The following is a 22,081-nucleotide window of genomic DNA, read 5'->3' as shown; positions in this document are numbered from 1 at the left end:
AAGGAAAGATAAAATTAAATTTTCCATGGGAAAAATTTCCAGAGTTAAAGATAGCAGAATATACCCATCAAAGAGACAAACTATAGATAGCCAACAGTTGTAAGACCAAGAGTGACGTGTGGCTTGAATTATCCGGACTGTGACTTCATTTGGCCGGAAAAGCCTAGATCTGAACTATCACTGAATTAAAGTTTCTGCTTTGCTTTTGGATTTTAGGGTCACAGAGAAATAACTGTATTTCTTAAATTATCCATACGTGGTAAATGGCAGAGGTGGGGAGTGAGGCAAAATGATAGCTGTTATGAAGATGATTTACATTTGGCTCTGTATTATTTACATTATTTACTTAGGAAAAAATAAAAAAATAGAAGCATCAGCATCTCCTGAGGTATATAGCTGAGGCGCACTAAAGACAAAGTAACTTTTGCCTCAATTTCAGTTCCAAATTTTGCAGGAAAGGTCTGGGAAAGTGTCTGTGATTAGCTCAGCTTGTATCAAGGGTGCAACCTGGACCAATAAATCTGGACTTAGCTCTATGTTATATTCTATGAAGGGTTTGTTTTACCTTTAGAAGACAATCTGCACCTTCCCTCCATCCCTTCTTAAGAAAACCTTTTTACTTAATCTACTATTAGCTTGTATTTCCTGAGTTTATACCAACTGGGAATTAGGGGCATGCAGATGGCAAGGGACAAGTGCAGGGAAGGCATTTGCCATTGCCTATAAGAAAATGCATTGTACATTTCCATTACCATCATTTGATATAAGAAATAAAGGAGGGCTTCCCTGGTGGCGCAGTGGTTGAGAATCTGCCTGCCAATGCAGGGGACACGGGTTCGAGCCCTGGTCTGGGAAGATCCCACATGCCGCGGAGCAACTAGGCCCGTGAGCCACAACTACTGAACCTGTGCGTCTGGAGCCTGTGCTCCGCAACAAGAGAGGCCGCGATGGTGAGAGGCCCGCGCACCGCGATGAAGAGTGGCCCCCACTTGCCGCAACTAGAGAAAGCCCTCGCACAGAAACGAAGACCCAACACAGCCATAAATAAATAAATAAATAAATAAAAAAGAAATAAAGGAACAGTATTTACGTGGCTCTTAAACAATGAACACAATCTGTAGTTAGTGGAATAAGCCTCTGGAAATTTCACTGTGAAGAAATGCAATTACCAATTACTGTGTTCAATTTAGCAAAAGTGTTTGGACATTGTCTGTATTTAAGACCCTGTACCAGTCACTGCTGCAGATCCCATGCAGAATGAGAAAGAATCCTGCTTTCAATGAGCTCACAGCCTCAGAGGAGAGAAAAGACACTTCCATGCTCCCTGACAGCAGGCAACTGGCTCTTAGCCTTCATGTTTCTGCTCAGGTTGTGCCTTTGTTTGGAAGGCTCTTCCCCAGTTTACTATCTGGAAAACTCTTACATACCCTTCAAGGCTCAACTCAAAGTTCTCTTCTTTTTGTAGGTTTTCTGGAACTCTCCTAAGAGGAAATTTTCTGTTTCTCTATTGCAAGGGCTCATTAGGAACACCCTTATTATGATACTTCACATTATATCGTAATTATTTGTCTGTGAATTTGGGTTTGGTCATGTCTTGAGCCCGAGCTCTGAAAAGCCACTCATTATTCATCTTAATGTCACCAGTAATGCTCCCAGTGCCTGAAACGTGGTAGGTGCTTCATAAATATTTACCGAAATGAATAAGTAACTGCTTTATAAGGTAGAAAGTGCTAAGCATCATAAAAGAAGTACAGATTTTAAGAAGTACTACAGAGGTTCTGTGGAGGAAAAGGATAACTTCCAGCTTGGAAGGGCATGGTAATAAGCAAGGCAGGTCAGAGAGGCTTCTGGGAGAGAAGACCATTCGAAATAGACCTTGAAGGATGGATGAGTCAGATTTGACACAGGGAAGCAAAGAGGAAGGGGATTCCAGGAGGAGGGTACATGAACATTGTCATTAAAACAAATAAATGCAACTGAATTGTTAGCAATCACACAAGAACTTACAGATCCACATAAGTACTGTCTTTCAAAGCATTAGCTTCTGATGCGACACACTTGTTTAACAAAACTACCAGTATTCAAAACTTTCTTTTAGGACTGCCTTCAGACCTGTTTACAAAAACACACATACCAAATAATCACTCATGCCTTTGTATTCTGCTCTTTTTGACTGAAAAGAGTATTACTTGAATTAATCCTTCTCCAAAGAGGGTCTCAATGGCTTTTGGCCATTTGAAAAGATAAAATTCACTTGTAAAGAAGGAAGACTTGCTATCACTTAGTATCCTAAAAAGGATGGGCCAAAAATTTCATCTGCCATTGCCTTGCTCACTGGAGGTGGGGAGGGACATAAAGCCATATAGCCCTGGCAGCAATTACTGGAAGGCCCAGCCTCAGGCAGTGGAGGCTTTGAGGCATTCCCCAGGGTGTTAAGAGGTTGGACCCAGAGGTGTGGCACCTCAGGGATGAATAAAAACTCGGGGTGGAGGGGTGGTGGTGGGGCATTGTGGCTCGCTCTGGGCTGGGACTGACCACCAAGTTCAAAGTCTCCTCCTATCCAGGCACCCCCAGCTCTGCTCTGGGGAGCACCTCTGCCTGCACCTTTAAACCACAGCCTCCTGACTTTCCTAAGAGGGGTTGGAGGAGAGAGTAGTCAACAGGACACCCCCAATTACACCACTGCCTTCAACACTATGCCTTAAAGAATTTTAAATGAACACACCTTAATTAAAATATTCCCAAGGTGATGGTTTAAATAAATTAGGAACATTTATTAACTTGCTGGCCCCCAGGTTTACAGAGTTTGAGTTCTTGGTTATAAAAAAGTCCTAGTAAATAAAATAATCTTCATCATTAAATTAGGCAGTTTTAAAAGCCACTACTGTGTGATTTAGGGAGAGAATAAATACGCTAAAAACATTTATGCATTCTTATCAACTAGCAATAAAACTCAAAGGTATTTATGAGATAATAAAAATAGTCCTAAATATAAAAAGCTTGCTTACAGCTTCACAGTACAGCTAACTCTAAACTACTGTGTATGAAATTGTAGATATTTATTTCTGACCTACACTTACTCTACTGAAGATACAGCAAAGGTAAAAATAAAACCCACAAATAATCCCCAAACTTCAAAAGGCAGAAATTGAAGCTATAAGCAATAATCCATCACGCCAGACACCTGGTCCATAAGTAATGAAGAGATCATTACACAAAATCTTTTTGCTCCATGATTCTATAAAACTGCATCTACCTCCAGCCCTTCAGAAGTTGCATTCTAAAGGTCACTAATAAGATAGATATTGGCAGCCTTTTTCTAACCTTACCCTCCCCAGATTGTCACAGTTGATCAGCCAACCCACTGTTCTTAGAGCTTTGAGACCCTCGGCTCTTAGTTCTCCTCCTTTTTCTTGTCTTTGTCTCTTTGATTGATTTATTCCATTCTTAAGTAACAGTGTTCCACCAGGTTTTATCCTTCATCATATTCTCTTTTTTCTATCTTCTCTTCTGTTTAACTATCATCTCTAGGTCTCCCCCCCTTTAGTGAATTTCAGACCTGCATTTCACCTGCCTGCTCCACCTCCCCATCTAGATGGACATCTCACCTGTGCCTCAAATGCAACATGGTGAAAACTCAGGTGAACATTTTTCTTGCTTCTCTACCAGCTCCTCCTGTTGATATCCCTATTTTTATTGATGTTACTAATATTCTCCCAGACTTCCAGATTGGAAACTTTGTGTTTAGATTTGATTTCTCTCTCTCTTTTTGTTCTCCAACTCAGTGTCCATTTCATCTCTTGCATTCCATTGCCATTGTCACACTCAAGGTCACATACTCATTATCCCATCCTTGGCATCCACTAAAGTCTCCTAGCATGCATTAGGGCCTCTAGTCTCTTCCCTTTTCCATTTATCCTGAACAATTACTAGATCATTATTTATAGTGAGTAACTTTCTGCTTAAAAACCTATGGTGTACCCCTATGTTCAATGCACCATTATTTACAATAGCCAAGATATGGAAGCAACCTAAGTGTCCATCAACAGGTGAATGGGTAAAGAAGATGTGGTAAGAAGAAGATATCAAGTGTATACAATGGAGTATTACTCAGCCATAAAAAATGAAATCTTGGGACTTCCCTGGTTGTCCAGTGGGTAAGACTCCACACTCCCAAGGCAGGGGCCCAGGTTCAATCCCTGGTCAGGGAACTAGATCCCACATGCATGCCACAACTAAGACCCGGCACAACCAAAATAAATAAAATAAATAATATATAAATAAATATTAAAAAAATGAAATCTTGCCATTTGTGACAACATGGATGGATCTAGAGAGTATTATGCTAAGTGAAATAAGTCAGAGTAAGAAAAATACCATATGATCTCACTTATATGCGGAATCTAAAAAACCAAACAAACATACAAAACAAAATGAAACAGACTTATAGATACAGAGAAAAAAACAGGTAGTTGCCAGAGGGGAGGGGGATAGTGGTAGGCAAAATAAGTGAAGAGGATTAAGAGATACAAACTTACAGTTATAAAATAAATAAGCCACAGGGATGTAATATGCAGCACAAGGAATATGGTTAATAATATTGTAATAGCTTTAGGAAATGATAGTTACTAGACTTATTGTGGTGAACATTTCATAATGCGTGCAAAAGTCAAATCACTATGTAATACACCTGAAACTAACATAATATTGTACATCAGCTTTATTTCAATCAAAAAAAAAGCCTGTGGGGCAGGAAAAAACCCTGCACACCACATATGGACCCATCTTCTTAGGATAACACATAAGGATTCCACCATATGGCCCCAATTTGCCTTTCTGGCCTCATCTCTTGCCATGTTCAGCTCTGCAAAACTAACAGCTTTTCTCTCAAAGTACTTAGTTCATGTCCTTTGTGCCCAATTCTCTGCTGAATTCTCTGCTAAGAACTGCCCTTTCCTTTACTGTCTGCCTAGGGAACTCCTACTGTCCTTCAAGACCCAAATCAGTACACCTGAAACTAATATAATATTATAAATCAACTACACTTCAATAAAAACAAAACAAAACCAAAAACCATAACAAAACAAGACTCATATCAAATGTAGCCCTTTGTTGCCCTTCCTGCCCAACCAGAAGTCTAATTAGCAAGGTTTATTTTCCAACATGGCCTTGTATTGTTATTTATTTTTTTGCATTGTAATTAAAACCTGCTGCTTGATGGCAGAAACTGTAGCATTAATACAATGTCTGGTGTGTGCTTTGTACGAGGTGGGTATCCAATAAATGGTTATTAAGTAAATGAATTGCTAAACAAATGAATGAGTAAAAACTAATGGCCTTCCTTGAGTCTCCCACAAATTGGATTCCTTTGGTCCAGCATGACTATACTAGAGCAGTGCTTTTCAAATTTTAATATGCATATAAATCACCTGGGGAAATCTTGTTAAAATGCAGGTTCTGATTCAGGAGGTCTGGGGTGATGTTTAAGATTCTGCATTTCTAACAAGTTTCCATTATCGCTGCTGGCCCAAGAACCACACTGTACTACAGGATTGGGTATTCCTTCCATGTCTTCCTGGTCTATGTAAGCATCCTGCTTTTGCTTACCTCTAGCATGCTATTCACCCTATTCTATCACACTGTATCATTTTTATGTTCTTCAGCTAGAATGTAAGTTTCTGTGGACAGGAACTGCGTCTGCTGTGTCACCTACCCATCTTTGTATTCTCAGCACCTTGCTGAGAAGCTGGTCCATAGAAGGTGGGTGCCTCAGCAACATTTGTTTAATTTCTGTAGTCTCTTTCAGGCTGAACTCAGAGCTGTTTCCAACCTAACTTCATTATCTGTGTGTTTAGAGCTCCTTTGTTAGTCAATGACACCCCTAACTCCCTCTGAGCAGTCTGGATCTCTTCCAGAGGAGAACGAAAGGAACTGGCTACCCAAAGCCCCAAAAGGAAGCTAAAAACCCAGGAGTGAGGACTAGACTGACCACCGATATGGTCAGGTAGACTGCAGAGACCCACTCTCCGTAGACCCATAGAGGTATTCAGTGAGCTTGTGGTCTAGACGAACAACACACCAGCTGAGGTTTCACCTATTCACCTTGATTAATAAACCTAAGGCACAGGTTTGGTACAAGTTCTAAATGAAAACTTTGATGTAAAAGATTGAGGACAGTTTTTGCTTGTAAAAATCAAGAGGAAACCAGAGAGGCCAGAAGACTTGAAAACTTATGAGACATACATATTTAATCATGTGCTACAGAGTCTACATTATTTATGAGTCAGGACACCCTCTGGCTGTGTTTTAATGTGATTACCAGCAAACTGTTAAACTTTTGCTTTGTTAATGGACATTTGGCCTTTACATTGAGAAACAGGCTGAAAAGAAATATCTACCTGGAGGAAAAGGAGTGATCATAGAGTGTCCTGCTTTGAGAAAAATCAAACCCTGCCTTGTCTATAATTGTGACCACTCCCAGTGATTTCATTTACTGGAGGCTCAGGGGAGATCAGGATGGATGACAACTGGTGTATAGATTTTAAAAATCCACATTATCAGTAGAAAGAATTACATCACCACAACATAAGACTTTATACACATTCATCTATGTGTAGTTTTATTCTATTCTACAAATAATTATACCCTGGCTGTTCTCAAAACTAATTTGGAAAGACACATAAAAGGACAAAAATATGTCAACAAATTTCACACCAGAAAGTTAAGAAAACAACCACACTGTATCCTATTCATAGAATTATTTTCATGACCTTTTTTCCTGGCCAGATCTACAGAGAACAGAATAAAAGTTGGATTGCTGATCTGGACAATTCATAAAAAGAATCAGTTATTTCGGTCATTATAAGCGTAAAGATCAGGCCTCTGTCTTTCAGCTTAAGTTATCTGATTTGCAGGAACTGCCAACGAATATTACAAATCTGACCAACTGCAAGGGATGATAAATAATAGTGTCTCCATTGGGTTCCTGCCAAGAGATCAATTTATTCAACAAAGTGCATTTGAAACCCAGGGCTGAGGAAACTATGTAAATTAATATGGAAAAGGGTTCCCAATAATTAAACTAACTGAAAACTGCAAGTCATTTCTGGTGCAGGGTCCTTCCAGTCCATGGTCATGTGAAAAAAAAGCTGACAGAATGAGAAGATTCCATTTACCACAGTAAATGTAACAAGAAATTCCAGATAGATTACTCCACAGCTGCTTCCTCCCCCAAAACGCACCCACCCCGACGCCAGCACACTTGTGCACACACACGGACACTCTCTCCAATCACTGTCCTGAAAAATTGCTGGCCTCAAAGATTTACATTTTGTGGAACAACTGAAGGGCACAACAGTTGCCTGACACAGCTGCAGTCTGAACACAAAGGCTAGGAGGTGGGAACAGCAAGTTCAGTTCCAACTGTTAACTCAAGGGAAAGAGCATTTCTCAGAGCAATGCAAGCTTCGAAACTCAGTCTAGAGCAGCATGCTGTTGGTCACTAACACCCCATAGAGCTCAAATCTCAAAATCCAATTTGAAAATAGAAGAAAACAATGGTTACTCAAAATACTTGAGATGTTAAGTCGCCATAAGCTTTTTGACTTTGTCCATTGAGATGGAATGCATTTCTTAAAACTTCTGAATATTGTAGTGACAATGAATGCCAACACCCCACCTTTCTGCATACTTTTTGCAGACTTGTGATAAGTGGGCAAATAAATGAAATGATTTTTATTTATTTTTTCCTCCCAAAGGCTATTTGATCAGATAATTCTAATAGCCTTTTCCCTCTTCTCTGCAATAACGCTGTGATACTGGCTGTAATTGTTTATGATTTGTTTTGCTGGTATGTCAACAGGCCATAGTAAATGAGAAGAAATCAGTTTGATTTATTCTAAGGATTATGTTTTGGAATCTTTTATATAGTTTTTACTAATTTAGATTTAAAATGAAAAACTATAATTTTTATAATATACTTTGTAATAGTTTATTTTAACCCCAAACTTCAGAAGAAGATAAAAATATTAGGAAATATATTTCTATGCATATATCTTAAAGTTTGCCAAAAGATTTTGTATATGTGATGTTACCACTGAACCAACATTTTCTTACATAATCATTCCTCACTTTTAGTATCTGGTCAAAACTTTATCATACTACTTTTCCATGAAAGAAGTGAAGTAGATGCTCTGCTTTGTAACGATTACCATTTTAAATAGAATTTGCCCATATCATAACATGTGCTCAATAAATAATAGCTGTCATTATTACCATGGCAATCCATACCTCCTAATGTATGCTATAAGGATTATATTTTATATAAATAGATAAATAAATATTTATATTTATATAACATTTATGTTTTATAACATGTTTTTCAAAATGTGGGATGTGACCCATTAGTGGATCATGGAATCAATTTAGTGGGTCTCAGCCAGGATTTTATAAAAAAATGAAGTAAAACACAAAAGAAAATATCTGAATGCATTCCATGTGGTGAAAGAAAGTATTGTTTTGTGAAACTTGTTTTAGTATTGTGAGAAGGGTGTGTGTGTGTTTAAAACATATTTCTTACTATGGGTTGCCTTTAAAAGTTTCAAACTCATTGTTACAAAGCATATATTTCTAACGAACATGATGAAAAGATAAGTGTTCACTCTAGAACAAGGGAAAACAACTACATTTATTTATCTGTAATAATTGATCCTTCTTTTTTTTTTTTTTTTTTAAAGTCATCTCTGGGCCTGATCTGCACGTGAACCTTGAACTCTTCTTTTTTTTTTAACTTTTGGGTTTATTTATTTATTTATTTAATAATTTATGGCTGCGTTGGGTCTTCGTTTCTGTGCGAGGGCTTTCTCTAGTCGCGGCAAGTGGGGGCCACTCTTCATCGCGGTGCGTGGGCCTCTCATTATCGCGGCCTCTCTTGTTGCGGAGCACAGGCTCCAGTCACGCAGGCTCAGTAATTGTGGCTCACGGGCCTAGTTGCTCCGCGGCGTGTGGGATCTTCCCAGATCCCGTGACTTCAACACGGCTCGAACCCGTGTCCCCTGCATTGGCAGGCAGATTCTCAACCACTGCGCCACCAGGGAAGCCCCGATCCTTCTTTTTTATATTCAAAACATAATTACTCAGCTTTGTACATTGCATTAAAGGTATTCAAACCATTTAAAAAGTAATTTTCTATTCATTTTCCATGGGCACTATTGGAGAATTAATAGGCCAGTGTCTGTTGACATGATTATTTTCCACAAACGGATTCTCATTCCTTTTCCATTTATCTACCATGAAATAATAAGACATCCAAGGACTCTTGATGTTTAGTTTTCTGTTTTCTCATGATGTCCTATCTCCATGGTAAACATGTGACAATTCCCCTTTATGACAAATTGATCTATAACAAAACAGCATCTCATTTGAAATGTATGAAAAATAATTCCAATTAGTCTACACAAAGACCCACCTACCTCCACACATACCCTTCCATATTAAAACCCTTCAAATGTTTATGAACTCTCTTTACAGAATCATAATGTTGTGGGCAGAAGAAAAATAATCAACTTACTGTATCTTGCATTTCTTATGGAGAAAACAGGCAAAGTAGAAAATAAAAAGAAGCATCAGTCTTTAGAGGTCAGTGTTAACATTTGTACCACAAGTGTTGGGGAACAAGTGTAGAAGTCCTACACTGCTTTGAAAAATCACAAACTCTGCCTTGGTATTAAGCCTATGCTACTGAAAGCAACGTTCTGTGTGAAGGTTAGTTGCTGGTTATGACTGTAGGGAGAGTGAGGGTTTTACCTTTAAACTGAGTTCACAAATATGCCACTTCATCTTCTCAACATTTACTCTGGCTAGACCATCCACTGTGACAACCGAAAGGTAACATTCATTTCTAATGGACTGAAGTTTCCACAGGAAGCCTTTTTATAGCAAGTGCAGAGATTTTAAAAAGCAGGTACGATCCTAAGAGTACCCTAATTCACAATTTAGTTCAAACTATTTACTGAGTACTTACTCCATGCCAGGCACTATGCGAGGGGCTGGAGACAGAGATGAGTTTCCAATCCAGTAGGAGAGCTCCAAAAACACACAAAAAATTACAATTCTATATGTAAAGGGATATGACTGAGGTATACTGAAGATATGAAGGAGGCATAGAGGAGAGCCATCAAACCAGACGGGGCACCAACGGAGTTCAGTGGAAGCTTCTTTTTTTTTTTGGCCAAGCTGTGTAGCTTGCAGGATCTTAGTTCCCTGACCAGGGATTGAACCCAAGCCCACGGCAGTGAAAGCACCAAGTCCTAACCAGTGGACCATCAGGGAACTCCCCTCAATGGAAGTTTCTTAAAGAGATGATGTTGGAACTGAGTCTTGGGGAAGAGGGTTCCCCAGGGAACTCAGGTCATACAGCATGATATATGTTCAGGACATCGCAATAAAGGTTAAACAATATGAGACTTGCAAATTTTGAAACAATGACATTTTGATTTGGTTCAGTCTAAGCACTGCATGTGTTCAGAATTCCACAAGTAGTTTGGTAGTGCTGGGCCAGTGAGACAGGGGAAAACAGGAGAGACAAGGTGAAGAAGAGGGCGAAAGTCAGATTAGAATCTCATGCGGGAATTCAAGTCGGAACAGACACAGGTGGGATTTTATCCTAGGACTAGGATACCATTCAAAGCACTAGGATTACTGAAGTATTGAAAAATATTACTTAGTAAACTTTAAAATGCCAAAAGGGAAATCTAAAACATTTAAAAAACATTCTATTCATAATTCCATCTTCTTAAAATTATAGCTATTCTCAAATCTTCTTGTTTCCTTCGATTTTACTCACACAGTTTCTTAATACACAATGCCGTCTTAGTGCTCATAACTTTTGCATTCTACTTTATCACTTAACATTGACTGGTAAATCATTTCCCATGTAACCACCATATGTGGTATTGTAATGACCCCAGAGTATTTCACTGGGTTCTTCTGACAACTCAACCATTTTCTTTTTCTGTGTCATATAGGCAGTTTCCAGACTTTCCTATGACAATGGCATTTTCATAAGCAGCTTCTGCATGTATATTTTATCTTATGCTTTCCTTGAGGTAAATTCTAAAATTGCCAGGCTACCAAGAATGAATATTTTTATGACCTTTTGTTACTCAGGTGGAAGAGGGCTGGGTACTTACTGTTTTGCTCCAAGTAAGGCCTGTAGTGTGGTGTTCTTTGATGTATGCTTGAAGCTCACTCCATATGTTCAAATACGACTTTACCCAATCCACATGGCGTAAATCACTTTGTCATAAAAGAGAGTGGAAGAGAGTGGATTTAGGATCTATTTAAAGACATTGGGGAGCACATGGCAATCCAGTAACTAAGGCTCCAGATGACCCTGGAACAACTGTCTTTCTAGACCAGTCAGTGTGGACTGATTCCGAAAAGAACCTTGAAAGGATGGTGGTCCTGGTCTCCCCTGAGAGGAGCTGAGTGCCCTGAGCTCCAGTGCGGAGCAGAGAGGCCCACGGAGAGAGCATCCACCAAACTTAGTTCATCCTCGTGTCATCTCTCACGGGGAGATGAACATGGAGGGGAGACCATTTCTCTCTGTACTGCTTCTGATGTAAAATGAAAAACAATGCACTTTCAAGCAGGAGAATGGTACAGAAAAGGAAAAACGTCCTTTGGTTTGTTTTCTAATAATTTGTGGACTTATTCGGTTGAAAGTGTAATCAAACTGGAGAATTTTGGGCTGATAAGGAAAGTTGCTATAGTAAGAAAAATGACTTCCTACAAATGGGTAACACTCAATACTTCTAAAGGGACAGTCACTTAAATTACTTCAATTTGATACTCATAATGACAAATGCAAGCGAGGCAGGGCATGACTGGTATTTTTATTCCAATTTTACTGAACCAAGAAGTGGTAAAATGTTAATCCAACTTTTAAAGCTGGATTAATATACAGGATTGGGAGAACTGTTAGAAATATTAAATTTATAGGTAGGCAAAAATAGTTGCATTTCCTTTGGATTATTTCCACTCACACATTTTTTCCTACTTTGAATAAAGTAGTGAGTGGTAAATGAGAAAATGATGAAATCTCAGTTAACAAAAATTTAATCACAAACCTGGGCCATTAATCTGAAGACAATCATGGAAGGAAATCTCTATTATTCAAGCTCTTGTCAGTAATGACTTGTCTCTGGACATTTTCTGTTTTCCTTGAAAAGTTCTAAGTACCACAAGCATGTTTAGAATCCTACTGTATTAAGTCATGCCATTTAAGAAAAGGGAACTGGGGAACTGAAGTCATAATCATCTGCCCCTCAAAGAGGAAAAACATGAGTGTGATTTTGTTCTACATCTTTAGATTTACTGACTATAATGATCAAATCTATGAAATATTTCATTGTCACTTTCTCACTTTTACAATCAAAACCCAAACCCATATATTTATATATATGGTCATTTAATACATACATGTGCATATGTACAGGTGTATGTACCTACAACACACGTCTGTAGGCATTCTAGAAAAAGCAGGCTGCACGTTCAGTACACGTCTATTAAAAAGTTTAACAAAGGATGAAATCCAAACCTGCATAGGCAAATTCATTTTTCTTTTAACTATTACAGTATGATTTTAACTTGAAGAAAGTTCTAGCAAAACTTGTAATAAGGCATAACAGTATGGTGCCTTTTAACCTGAAGTCAGTTTCTAAGAGACAACAAATGGAGAAGGACTCAACTATACCTCCAGAGCTGCAAACCCAGCCTCAGTTCCACTTCCCCTGTAAGAAGCTATGGGAAGGACATGTGACTCAGATTATGACTGATTATGACTCAGAGAGGTCTTACCTCTAAGAAAGTCAAAATAATTAACCTGCTCTATTCATTTATTGAAAACGAGCCAAGCAACCAGTCAAGCCAGTCGAAAAGGTTGCACAGATGCAGAGTCCACTGGCCACAGCCCTTCTGTGTAAACCACAAGGAAGCCTGCCTTTCACCTCCTCCACCCACAGGCCTGTCTGTCAGGTAGGCAGCAATGAGCCCGCCTCACTGGCGATGCCTCATCAATGAGTCTGCAACACCCCACAGCCCTCACTGAGCTCACACAGAAGGAAGACACAGCCGGCTTGGGTGCGCCCATAAATGGGTGTTGAGTGAGTGGTTGTGGAGTATTGTGCTTTGTTTGGGTTATCGATCCTGGAAGCTCAACGGTGACTTGGGACTGGTCTGGCTACTTGTGGAAGTGAGGTGAATAAATCCACACCCGTGGCTGCATTTCCCCAGCGTATACATACTCTTCAGGTGGTCCATTAAGTTTAAATGAACTGTCCTTGATGCTGTCAGAAGTACATTTTCTACTTAATAGCTGACATTGAGGAGCAAATACTATACTCTCTTTGTATATGTACAAAAAAGTGGAAACCTCTAACCCTCTTGGCTAGACTACCACCTGGTGAGAATCACTCACACCCATGGGCCCAAGATACACTCAAGTAGGGACTGGGAGGAGGATAGGAGCTGATGAACTGAGATAAAAACAAAAATGGCCTCCAAGGGTGATATGCAAAAAGGCAGAGACTTAGGTGTCTTGAATAGGCACCTCTGTATATTCTGAGAAAAGACTAGGTAAAGAGGTCTTTTATGATGTCGAAGTCGTCATGGGCTGTTCATGCTGACATGTTTTTGCAACTTAAGCTTGTTCTTTCCTGAACTGCTATTTTTATGTGAGCAGGGCGGATTGTCTTGCATTTCTTTTTTTTTAAAAATTTTTTAATAGATCTTTATTGGAGTATAATTGCTTCACAATACTGTGTTAGTTTCTGTTGTACAACAAACTGAATCAGCCATATGCATACATATATCCCCATATCCCCTCCCTCTTGCGTCTCCCTCCCACCCTCCCTATCCCACCCCTCTAGGTGGTCACAAAGCACCAAGCTGATCTCCCTGTGCTATGCGGCTGCTTCCCACTAGATATCTATTTTACATTTGGTAGTGTATATATGTCCATGCCACTCTCTCACTTCCTCCCAGCTTCCCCCTCCCCCACCGTGTCCTCAAGTCCATTCTCTATGACTATGTTTTTATTCCTGCCCTGCCACTAGGTTCATCAGTACTATTTTTTATTTTTTTTATTTTTTGATTCAAGATATACATGCCAGCATACAGTGTTTGTTTTTCTCTTTCTGACTTACTTCACTCTGTATGACAGACTCTAGGTCCATCCATCTCACTACAAATAACTCCATTTCATTTCTTTTTATGGCTGAGTAATATTCCATTGTATATATGTGCCACATCTTCTTTATCCATGCATCTGTCCATGGACATTTAGGTTACTTCCATGTCCTGGCTATTGTAAATAGTGCTGCAATGAACACTGTTGTACATGTATCTTTTTGAATTATAGTTTTCTCAGGGTATATGCCCAGTAGTGGGATTCCTGGGTCATATGGTAGCTCTAGTTTTAGTGTTTTAAGGAACCTCCATACTGTTCTCCATAGTGGTTGTATCAATTTACATTCCCACCAACAGTACAGGAGGGTTCTCTTTTCACCACACCCTTTCCAGCATTTATTGCTTCTAGATTTTTTGATAATGGCCATTCTGACTGGTGTGAAGTGATACCTCACTGTAGGTTTGATTTGCATTTCTCTAATAATTAGTGGTGTTGAGCATCTTTTCATGTGCCTCTTGGCCATCTGTATGTCTTCTTTGGTTAAATGTCTATTTAGGTCTTCTGCCCATTTTTGGATTGGGTTGTTTGTTTCTTTAATATTGAGCTGCATGAGCTCTTTATATATTTTGGAGATTAATCCTTTGACTGTTGTTTCATTTGCAAATATTTTCTCCCATTCTGAGGGCTGTCTTTTCGTCTTTTTTATGGTTTCCTTTGCTGTGCAAAAGCTTTTAAGTTTCATTAGGTCCCATTTGTTTATTTTTGTTTTTATTTTCATTTCTCTAGGAGGGGGGTCAAAAAGATCTTGCTGTGGTTTATGTCAAAGAGCGTTTTTCCTATGTTTTCTCCTAAGAGTTTTATAGTGTCTGATCTTACATTTAGGTCTTTAATCCATTTGGAGTTTATTTTTGTGTATGGTGTTAGGGAGTGTTCTAATTTCATTCTTTTTACATGTAGCTGTTCAGTTTTCTCAGCACCACTTATTAAAGAGGCTGTCTTTTCCCCACTGTATGTTCTTGCCTCCTTTGTCATAAATTAGGTGACCATAGGTGCATGGGTTTATCTCTGGGCTTTCTATCCTGTACCATTGATCTACATTTCTGTTTTTGTGCCAGTACCATACTGTCTTGATTACTGTAGCTTTGCAGTATAATTTGAAGTCAGGGAGCCTGATTCCTCCAGCTCCATTTTTCTTTCTCAAGATTGCTTTGGTTATTTGGGGTCTTTTGTGTTTCCATACAAATTGTAAAATTTTTTGTTCTAATTCTGTGAAGAATGCCATTGGTAGTTTGATAGGGATTGCACTGAGTCTGTAGATTGCTTTGGGTAGTATAGTCATTTTCACAACTTTGATTCTTCCAATCCAAGAACATGGTATATCTCTCCATCTGTTTGTGTCATCTTTGATTTCTTTCATCAGTGGTTTATAGTTTTCTGAGTACAAGTCTTTTGCCCCCTTAGGTAGGTTTATTCCTAGGTATTTTATTCTTTTTGTTGCAATGGTAAATGGGATTGTTTCCTTAATTTCTCTTTCTCATTTTTCATTGTTAATGTATAGGCATGCCAGAGATTTCTGTGCATTAATTTTGTATCCTGCAACCTCACCAAATTCATTGATTAGCTCTAGTAGTTTTCTGGTGGCATCTTTAGGATTCTCTATGCATAGTATCATGTCATCTGCAAACAGTGACAGCTTTACTTCTTCTTCTCCGATTTGTATTCTTTTATTTCTTTTTCTTCTCTGATTGCTGTGCCTAAAGCTTCCAAAATTATGTTGAATAATAGTGGTGAGAGTGGACAACCTTGTCTTGTTCCTGATCTTAGTGGAAATGCTTTCAGTTTTTCACCATTGAGTATGATGTTTGCTGTGGGTTTGTCATATATGGCCTTTATTATGTTGAGGTAGGTTCCCTCTATGCCCATTTTGCCTCTTCTCATTCATACTGCACAGTTCTATAGTCTCCAACACAAAGTGGCAACATTTGGAGTTATATCATTGGGCACAATTGCCTCAAACACAGTTCTCTGGGTGCAGGGAGTCTGTTACTGAGTATCAGTAATTTAACCAAAGTTTCCTTAGGGTGGGAGAGACCTCAGGAGGAAAAGAGGTGGGCGGAAGTCTGTCTCGAGAGCTGCACTTCCTAAAAGCTCTAAGACCTGTTTTGCTAACATAGAATGACTAAACTCTATGAGGGGAGGGGAACACTGAGGCTGGTTTTTGTCTTATTTTGTTTAGTATAACTGCTCTATTGGGATATAATTCACATCCCAGGCAATTCATCCATTTAAGGTGTACAATTCAATAGTTTAGTTCAAATTGTGCAGTCATTAACACAGTGGTGTTAGAACATTTTCATCACCCCCAAAAGAAATCCTACACCCATTAGCAGTTACTCCACGTTTCCACCCAACTTCCCCAGCCCTAGACAACTGCTAACCTACTTTCTGTCTCTATGGATTTGCCTATTCTGGAATTTCATATAAATGGAATCATACAATATGTGTTTTTTTGTGTCTGACTTCTTTCACTCAGCATAATGTTTTCAAGGCTCATCCATACGGCTACTTGTATATTTCATTTTTTAAAAAATGGCTGAATAATATACCATTGTATGGATATACAGTTTATTTGTCTATTCATCAGTAGCACATTTTGGCTACTATAAATAATGCTGCTATGAACATTCATGTACAAGCTTTTGTGTGGACATGTTTTCATTTCTTTTGGAAATACACCAAGCAGTAGGATTGCTGAGTGTGACTGCTATTTTTTAGTAAAAAAAGAAAGTATTGGTACATATTTCTTAAACTGATTGGTGGATGTATGGGTATTTTTTATATTGTAATTTTTATATCTTACATATATTTATAAATATTCTTCTGTATCTACTCAATGTTTATTAAAACCAAAAATAACCTAAAAGAGAAATAGTTATGCAAGTTTTGAATATGTCGTATTGGTCAATGACCTGGAACTACAGGAGGTATTTATTTACACATTCTGTGCAATTTTTCTATATTCCATACAAAATTTGTCTTATAATGTTGTGTTCTTCTTTTCCTACTTAAAACCTGTTCTTCTGGCTCATATTTTTAGATCTATGTTAGTAATAGAAAGAAGTGAATTGAAGCAATTATCCAGACTATTCAGGTCCTCAAGTTCCCTTTCATCTGGACAGTCTGGGTCTGTGAGTGAAATGCAGGAACCCCTGCATTTGCTGACTGATGATCATTTCTACTCCCGTCACCTAAGGGCTCAGAGGGATTCACTCTGAGCTCAGTGCCCAGGGGGTGGAACTTTGTTGCTCTTATTTTCACCTCATTCCTTTCCTGCATGATGAAGCATCAGCCACATCACATCTTCCAGCTGCTGACAAGGCAGGCCATGACATCATCAGAGGTGAGGGATCTCATGACACCCCTTCAGCAGTTCAGAGATATCTTCCTGTCTATTCAGCTCTGGCCTCTCCCCATTTAGTCCCATTTCCAATTCTAGCCCCAGTTTGCGGCTCTCTAGGATCTATTATTTGTGGAGAATGCAATGTCCTTTTAAGCTGGCTCTCCAGGCAAAACCCATTGGTTCAGTCTCATCCGTACTTTCAGCAGCACTTTGAATGGCGGCTGTTCTTACAGATGTCTCTCTGTCCACCCAACTGTATTTCATCTTAATGCAATCTCTGGTTTCCCTCTCATTGGCCTGGTTCATTGTCTCATCTCATCTCTGTTCCTCATTTATACTTCATTTCCTAAGCCCTGTGTATTCTCTCTCCTCACCCACCAATTCTGTTTTTTTAAAAATTTTATTTATTTTTGGCTGCGTTGGGTCTTCATTGCCGTGCGTGGGCTTTCTCTAGTTGCGGCAAGCAGGGGCTACTCTTCTTTGCTGTGCACGGGCTTCTCATTACAGTGGCTTCTCTTGTTGCAGAGCACGGGCTCTAGGGCACACAGGCTTCAGTAGTTGTGATGCACGGGCTTAGTTGCTCCGTGGCATGTGGGATCTTCCCAGACCAGGGATTGAACCCACATCCCCTGTACTGGCAGATGGACTCCTAACCACTGTGCCACCAGGGAACTCTCACCAATTCTATTTTGATCAATGTAAAAGGTTTGTCCATTTAGGGCTGGTCCATCACAAACCATCACAGATCTCTCTCATTATTGTGGGGATACATAACAGAGTGACATGCATTCACGTGGGGAGAGTTTATTCATTACCAGAGAACTGAGGCAGACTTTCTAAAACACACATATTATCTGGATCATTGATTTCACTTTCCACTTTGCTTTACCTGCAAAGATGGGATTTTTCCTTAATGTTTGTAGTAAACTAGACTTTGAAAGGAATCAGTAATGAACTACATTAAGCTTGGGGACAAATGTCTAACAAACAATCAATTGAAAATTTGGTCAATAAAACAAGGTACGTACCTGTGTTTGTAGTCCTTTAAGACCCTGTTAGTGTAAAAGGTGGCAGCATCATTCATCTCCTTGACATAAGGACCGGGTTTGGGGGACTGAGAGAACAGGACCATCACCCAAGCATAGAAAGAAAAAAAAAATAGGATAAGAAAGAAAATGCCTTAAAGAAGAAGAGAAGCAATGCAGATGCTGACTTGAAAGCTGGAGGCAAATCTTGCTCCGTAAAATCAGTGAAGCACTTTCCACATCTCAGAACACAAAGCCCTGAACTTCAAAAGGGTAAGAAAGAGCTGATGTATTCAGCCTGAAAGGAATCTTCCTTTCGTGTAACAGGCGGAGGATGAAGGAGCCTGAAGGCAGCCATGAGTTCTCCCAAACACTCCACAAACCTGACAAGGTGCAGGGGCACCATTCCAGCCAGACTCACCACAGCTATCCACCCAAGGGCAGGGATGCTTTCGCTGACGGCCGAGAGATGATTAAACATTTTACTCCCCCGGTTTCTCTCTCTGAAAGTTTGGATCTCCTGAATCTTTTCCGATATTGGTTTCAGAAGTGCAGCCACATCGTTCTGGAAGCAAACATTGAGCACTGTTACTGAGGACAGAACGGAAGCACAGCATCTCCACCCAGGCTGGCCTAAGCAGGACTACTCAGCACTTGTCATTTGTCAGGGGCTTTCAGAATCCAGCAGACATTTTTCTTATGGTCATACTGTATTTTCATTTTCTGAAGTATGAAAATTGCGCAGATTTCTTACATTATTAATGCTGCCTCCTGAGACATGGAAAAAAATCCAGCAGTACGATACAGTCCCCGTTTTGGAGACCGCTGCATGGAACACACTGAAACTGAGTGTAGATCAAGTTATATTTTCTAATGGAATGCATAGATCACAGCCTAGAATAACACATGTCTAAAATCGGGATAGGTAGAAGTTAGTAAAAGGATATCTTCCTATTCCTGTGGGAAAGTGATGTGAGGAAGGGTCCTTGGTTTTTACCTTAATTACTAATCCATGTGAAAAAGTGGAAATCTTTCACTGAGGCTCTTTGTAAGAAAATGTAACGGCTTACAATATTTATAGTTACCTTAGTCTGGTTTGGTTTTCAGCATCGTCCTCAGACAGCTTGGCTGATGGCTACTCACCCCTCTCACTTCTTTTTTTTTTTAATTTTTATTTATTTATTTATGTATTTATTTATTTTTGGCTGCGTTGGGTCTTAGTTGCTGTGTGTGGGCTTTCTCTAGTTGCGGCGAGCGGGGGCTACTCTTTGTTGCGGTGTGTGGGCTTCTCATTGCGGTGGCTTTTCTTGTTGCAGAGCACGGGCTCTAGGTGTATGGGTTTCAGTAGCTGTGGCACACAGGCTCAGGAGCACAGGCTCAGTAGTTCTGGAGTACGGTCTTAGTTGCTCTGTGGCATGTGGGATCTTCCCGGACCAGGGCTTGAACCCATGTCCCCTGTGTTGGCAGGCAGATTCTTAACCACGGTACCACCAGGGAAGTCCCACCCCTCTCACTTCTGATTAATTGATTCAACAACTGACTTTTCTAGTCACATAAAAACACTTCTAAAATTATGTGAGCTGAGTTATGAAGTACCACAGAGATTGGTGCTTATAGCATCTCCCCATAGCATTCTTGACTTTCTTTGGTTTGGAAGAGCAGATAAAAGGTTATCTGATTTTTTATTTTTCCTCCAAAGAAATAGCAACAGTTTGTACTTCAGCTTTGTAAAAGCAGTTGAAGAGGTTTTGGCAGTATTTTACATAGTCTTTGAAAATAGAAAAGCCCCTTAAAGCTCCTTAATTTCTTTAACCAAGACTTCAGAGGTTCTTAACTGAACTTCAAGGTTCTCAACTTGGGCTACACATTGAAATCACCTGGGAGCTTTCAAAAACAGGCCTGGGGGGCTTCCCTGGTGGTACAGTGGTTAAGAATCCGCCTGCCAATGCAGGGGACACGGGCTCGAGCCCTGGTCTGGGAAGATCCCACATGCCGCAGAGCAGCTAAGCCTGTGCGCCACAACTACTGAGCCTGCGCTCTAGAGCCCACGTGCCACAACTACTGAAGCCCGCGCGCCTAGAGCCCATGTTCTGCAACAAGAGAAGCCGCCGCAATGAGAGGCCCACAAACCGCAACAAAGAGTAGCCCTCGCTTGACGCAATTAAAGAAAGCCCGCGTGCAGCAACGAAGACCCAACGCAGCAATAAATAAATTTTTAAAAAAACCCACAAAAAACACAAACAAACCAGGCCTGGGCCCCACCCCCAGAGACTCTGATTTAACTGGTCTGGGGGTGGCCTGGGTTTCGGGGGGAACTGGAAAAGCTCCCAGGTGCAGATTTTAATCACTGCTACAATGGTAGTTTATCATCCTTTAGGACAGTTGTTTCTGCCAGGGACAGCAAACCATTAGGGAAGAAATAATGTTCAGCTGCAGTAGCTTCCAGCCCTCACTTCTCCTTCTTGACCCTGTATATGCCCTCCCCTAAAAGAAATGTATAAAGGCTTTGGAATTATAATGACCTTGGTTCAAATCTTTGCTCTGACACTTTACGAGGCCTTGAGCAAACTACCTAACCAAAGCCTTGGTCTCCTCATCTGTAAATCAGAGACAACAATACCTACAAGCTTACAGGCTACAGGAGAGGTGACGTCTTAAACCTCTGGCACATGGGATGGACACAATAAACGGAAGTGATTATTATTATGACTATTATTCAGTTAGCTCAGACTGGGGGTAAAAAAGATGTTCTCTGTAATCCGTAATATTCATTTGCCTCAAACAAACAGTCTGTGTATTTAAGATAAGAGAGGCTCCAAATAAACATCCACGCAGGCTAACAGGATTTTAGGGTTACGGGGTCTAAATTAGGTCGTCTAGTTCAGGTTTTTGACAGACTCAGCGAAGTGGGTCACAATCAGTATTTTAAAAAAGTAACTCAAACAGAATAGAAAATATCGGAGGGCATTTACATGTATAAGGTTGGGTATTTTTTTTTTTTTTTTGGCCACACTGTGCGGCATGTGGGATCTTAGTTCCCCAGCAAGGGAGAGTAAAGGCTCAGGTCTGGATGAGACTGCTTGGATTCAAGTTCTTGCAAGTCAGTGTACTAAGCTCTAGAACTTTAAACAAATGGCCAAACTTGTCTATGATTCCATGATCACATCTCCAAAATACCGTTGATAATGGCACTCACTTCACATGGCTGTTAGAAGGAGTAAATGAGAGAACATGTCTGTGCTTGGTAAGGAGTCAGGTACATTGTGAGTGCTCGACAAATAGTAGGAGATCTCAAAGATTTCTGCCAGTTTAAAAATCTCTGACGAGATTCACTGACCAGCTCTTTCCTATCACTGACAAGCAAAATCAGGAAAAACATTTTCTAATTGAGATCTGCAGATGGAGAAGGCATGTTTTTGTTTGGGAGAAACAAAAAGAAATACAGGGAAAGAAAGCAAAGTGTTCTTA

General features: G+C 39.8%; 1 protein-coding gene across 1 annotated transcript in view; it reads right to left on the bottom strand.

Moving 5' to 3' along the window:
- CAP2 (cyclase associated actin cytoskeleton regulatory protein 2) overlaps positions 1 to 22,081 on the bottom strand; it is a 137,658-nt gene that overhangs the window by 27,139 nt on the left and 88,438 nt on the right. Inside the window, exons 5-7 of the mRNA XM_082415197.1 lie at positions 19,035 to 19,178; positions 18,617 to 18,702; positions 11,190 to 11,295 (exon numbers count right to left, since the gene is read on the bottom strand). Coding sequence (XP_082271323.1) covers positions 11,190 to 11,295; positions 18,617 to 18,702; positions 19,035 to 19,178 — 336 coding nt within the window. The remainder of the gene's footprint in view (positions 1 to 11,189; positions 11,296 to 18,616; positions 18,703 to 19,034; positions 19,179 to 22,081) is intronic.

Source organism: Balaenoptera physalus, assembly GCF_965194825.1.
Source record: "Balaenoptera physalus genome assembly, chromosome: 11".
Lineage (NCBI taxonomy): Eukaryota > Metazoa > Chordata > Mammalia > Artiodactyla > Balaenopteridae > Balaenoptera > Balaenoptera physalus.
This window is presented reverse-complemented; position numbering and strand designations above follow the sequence as displayed.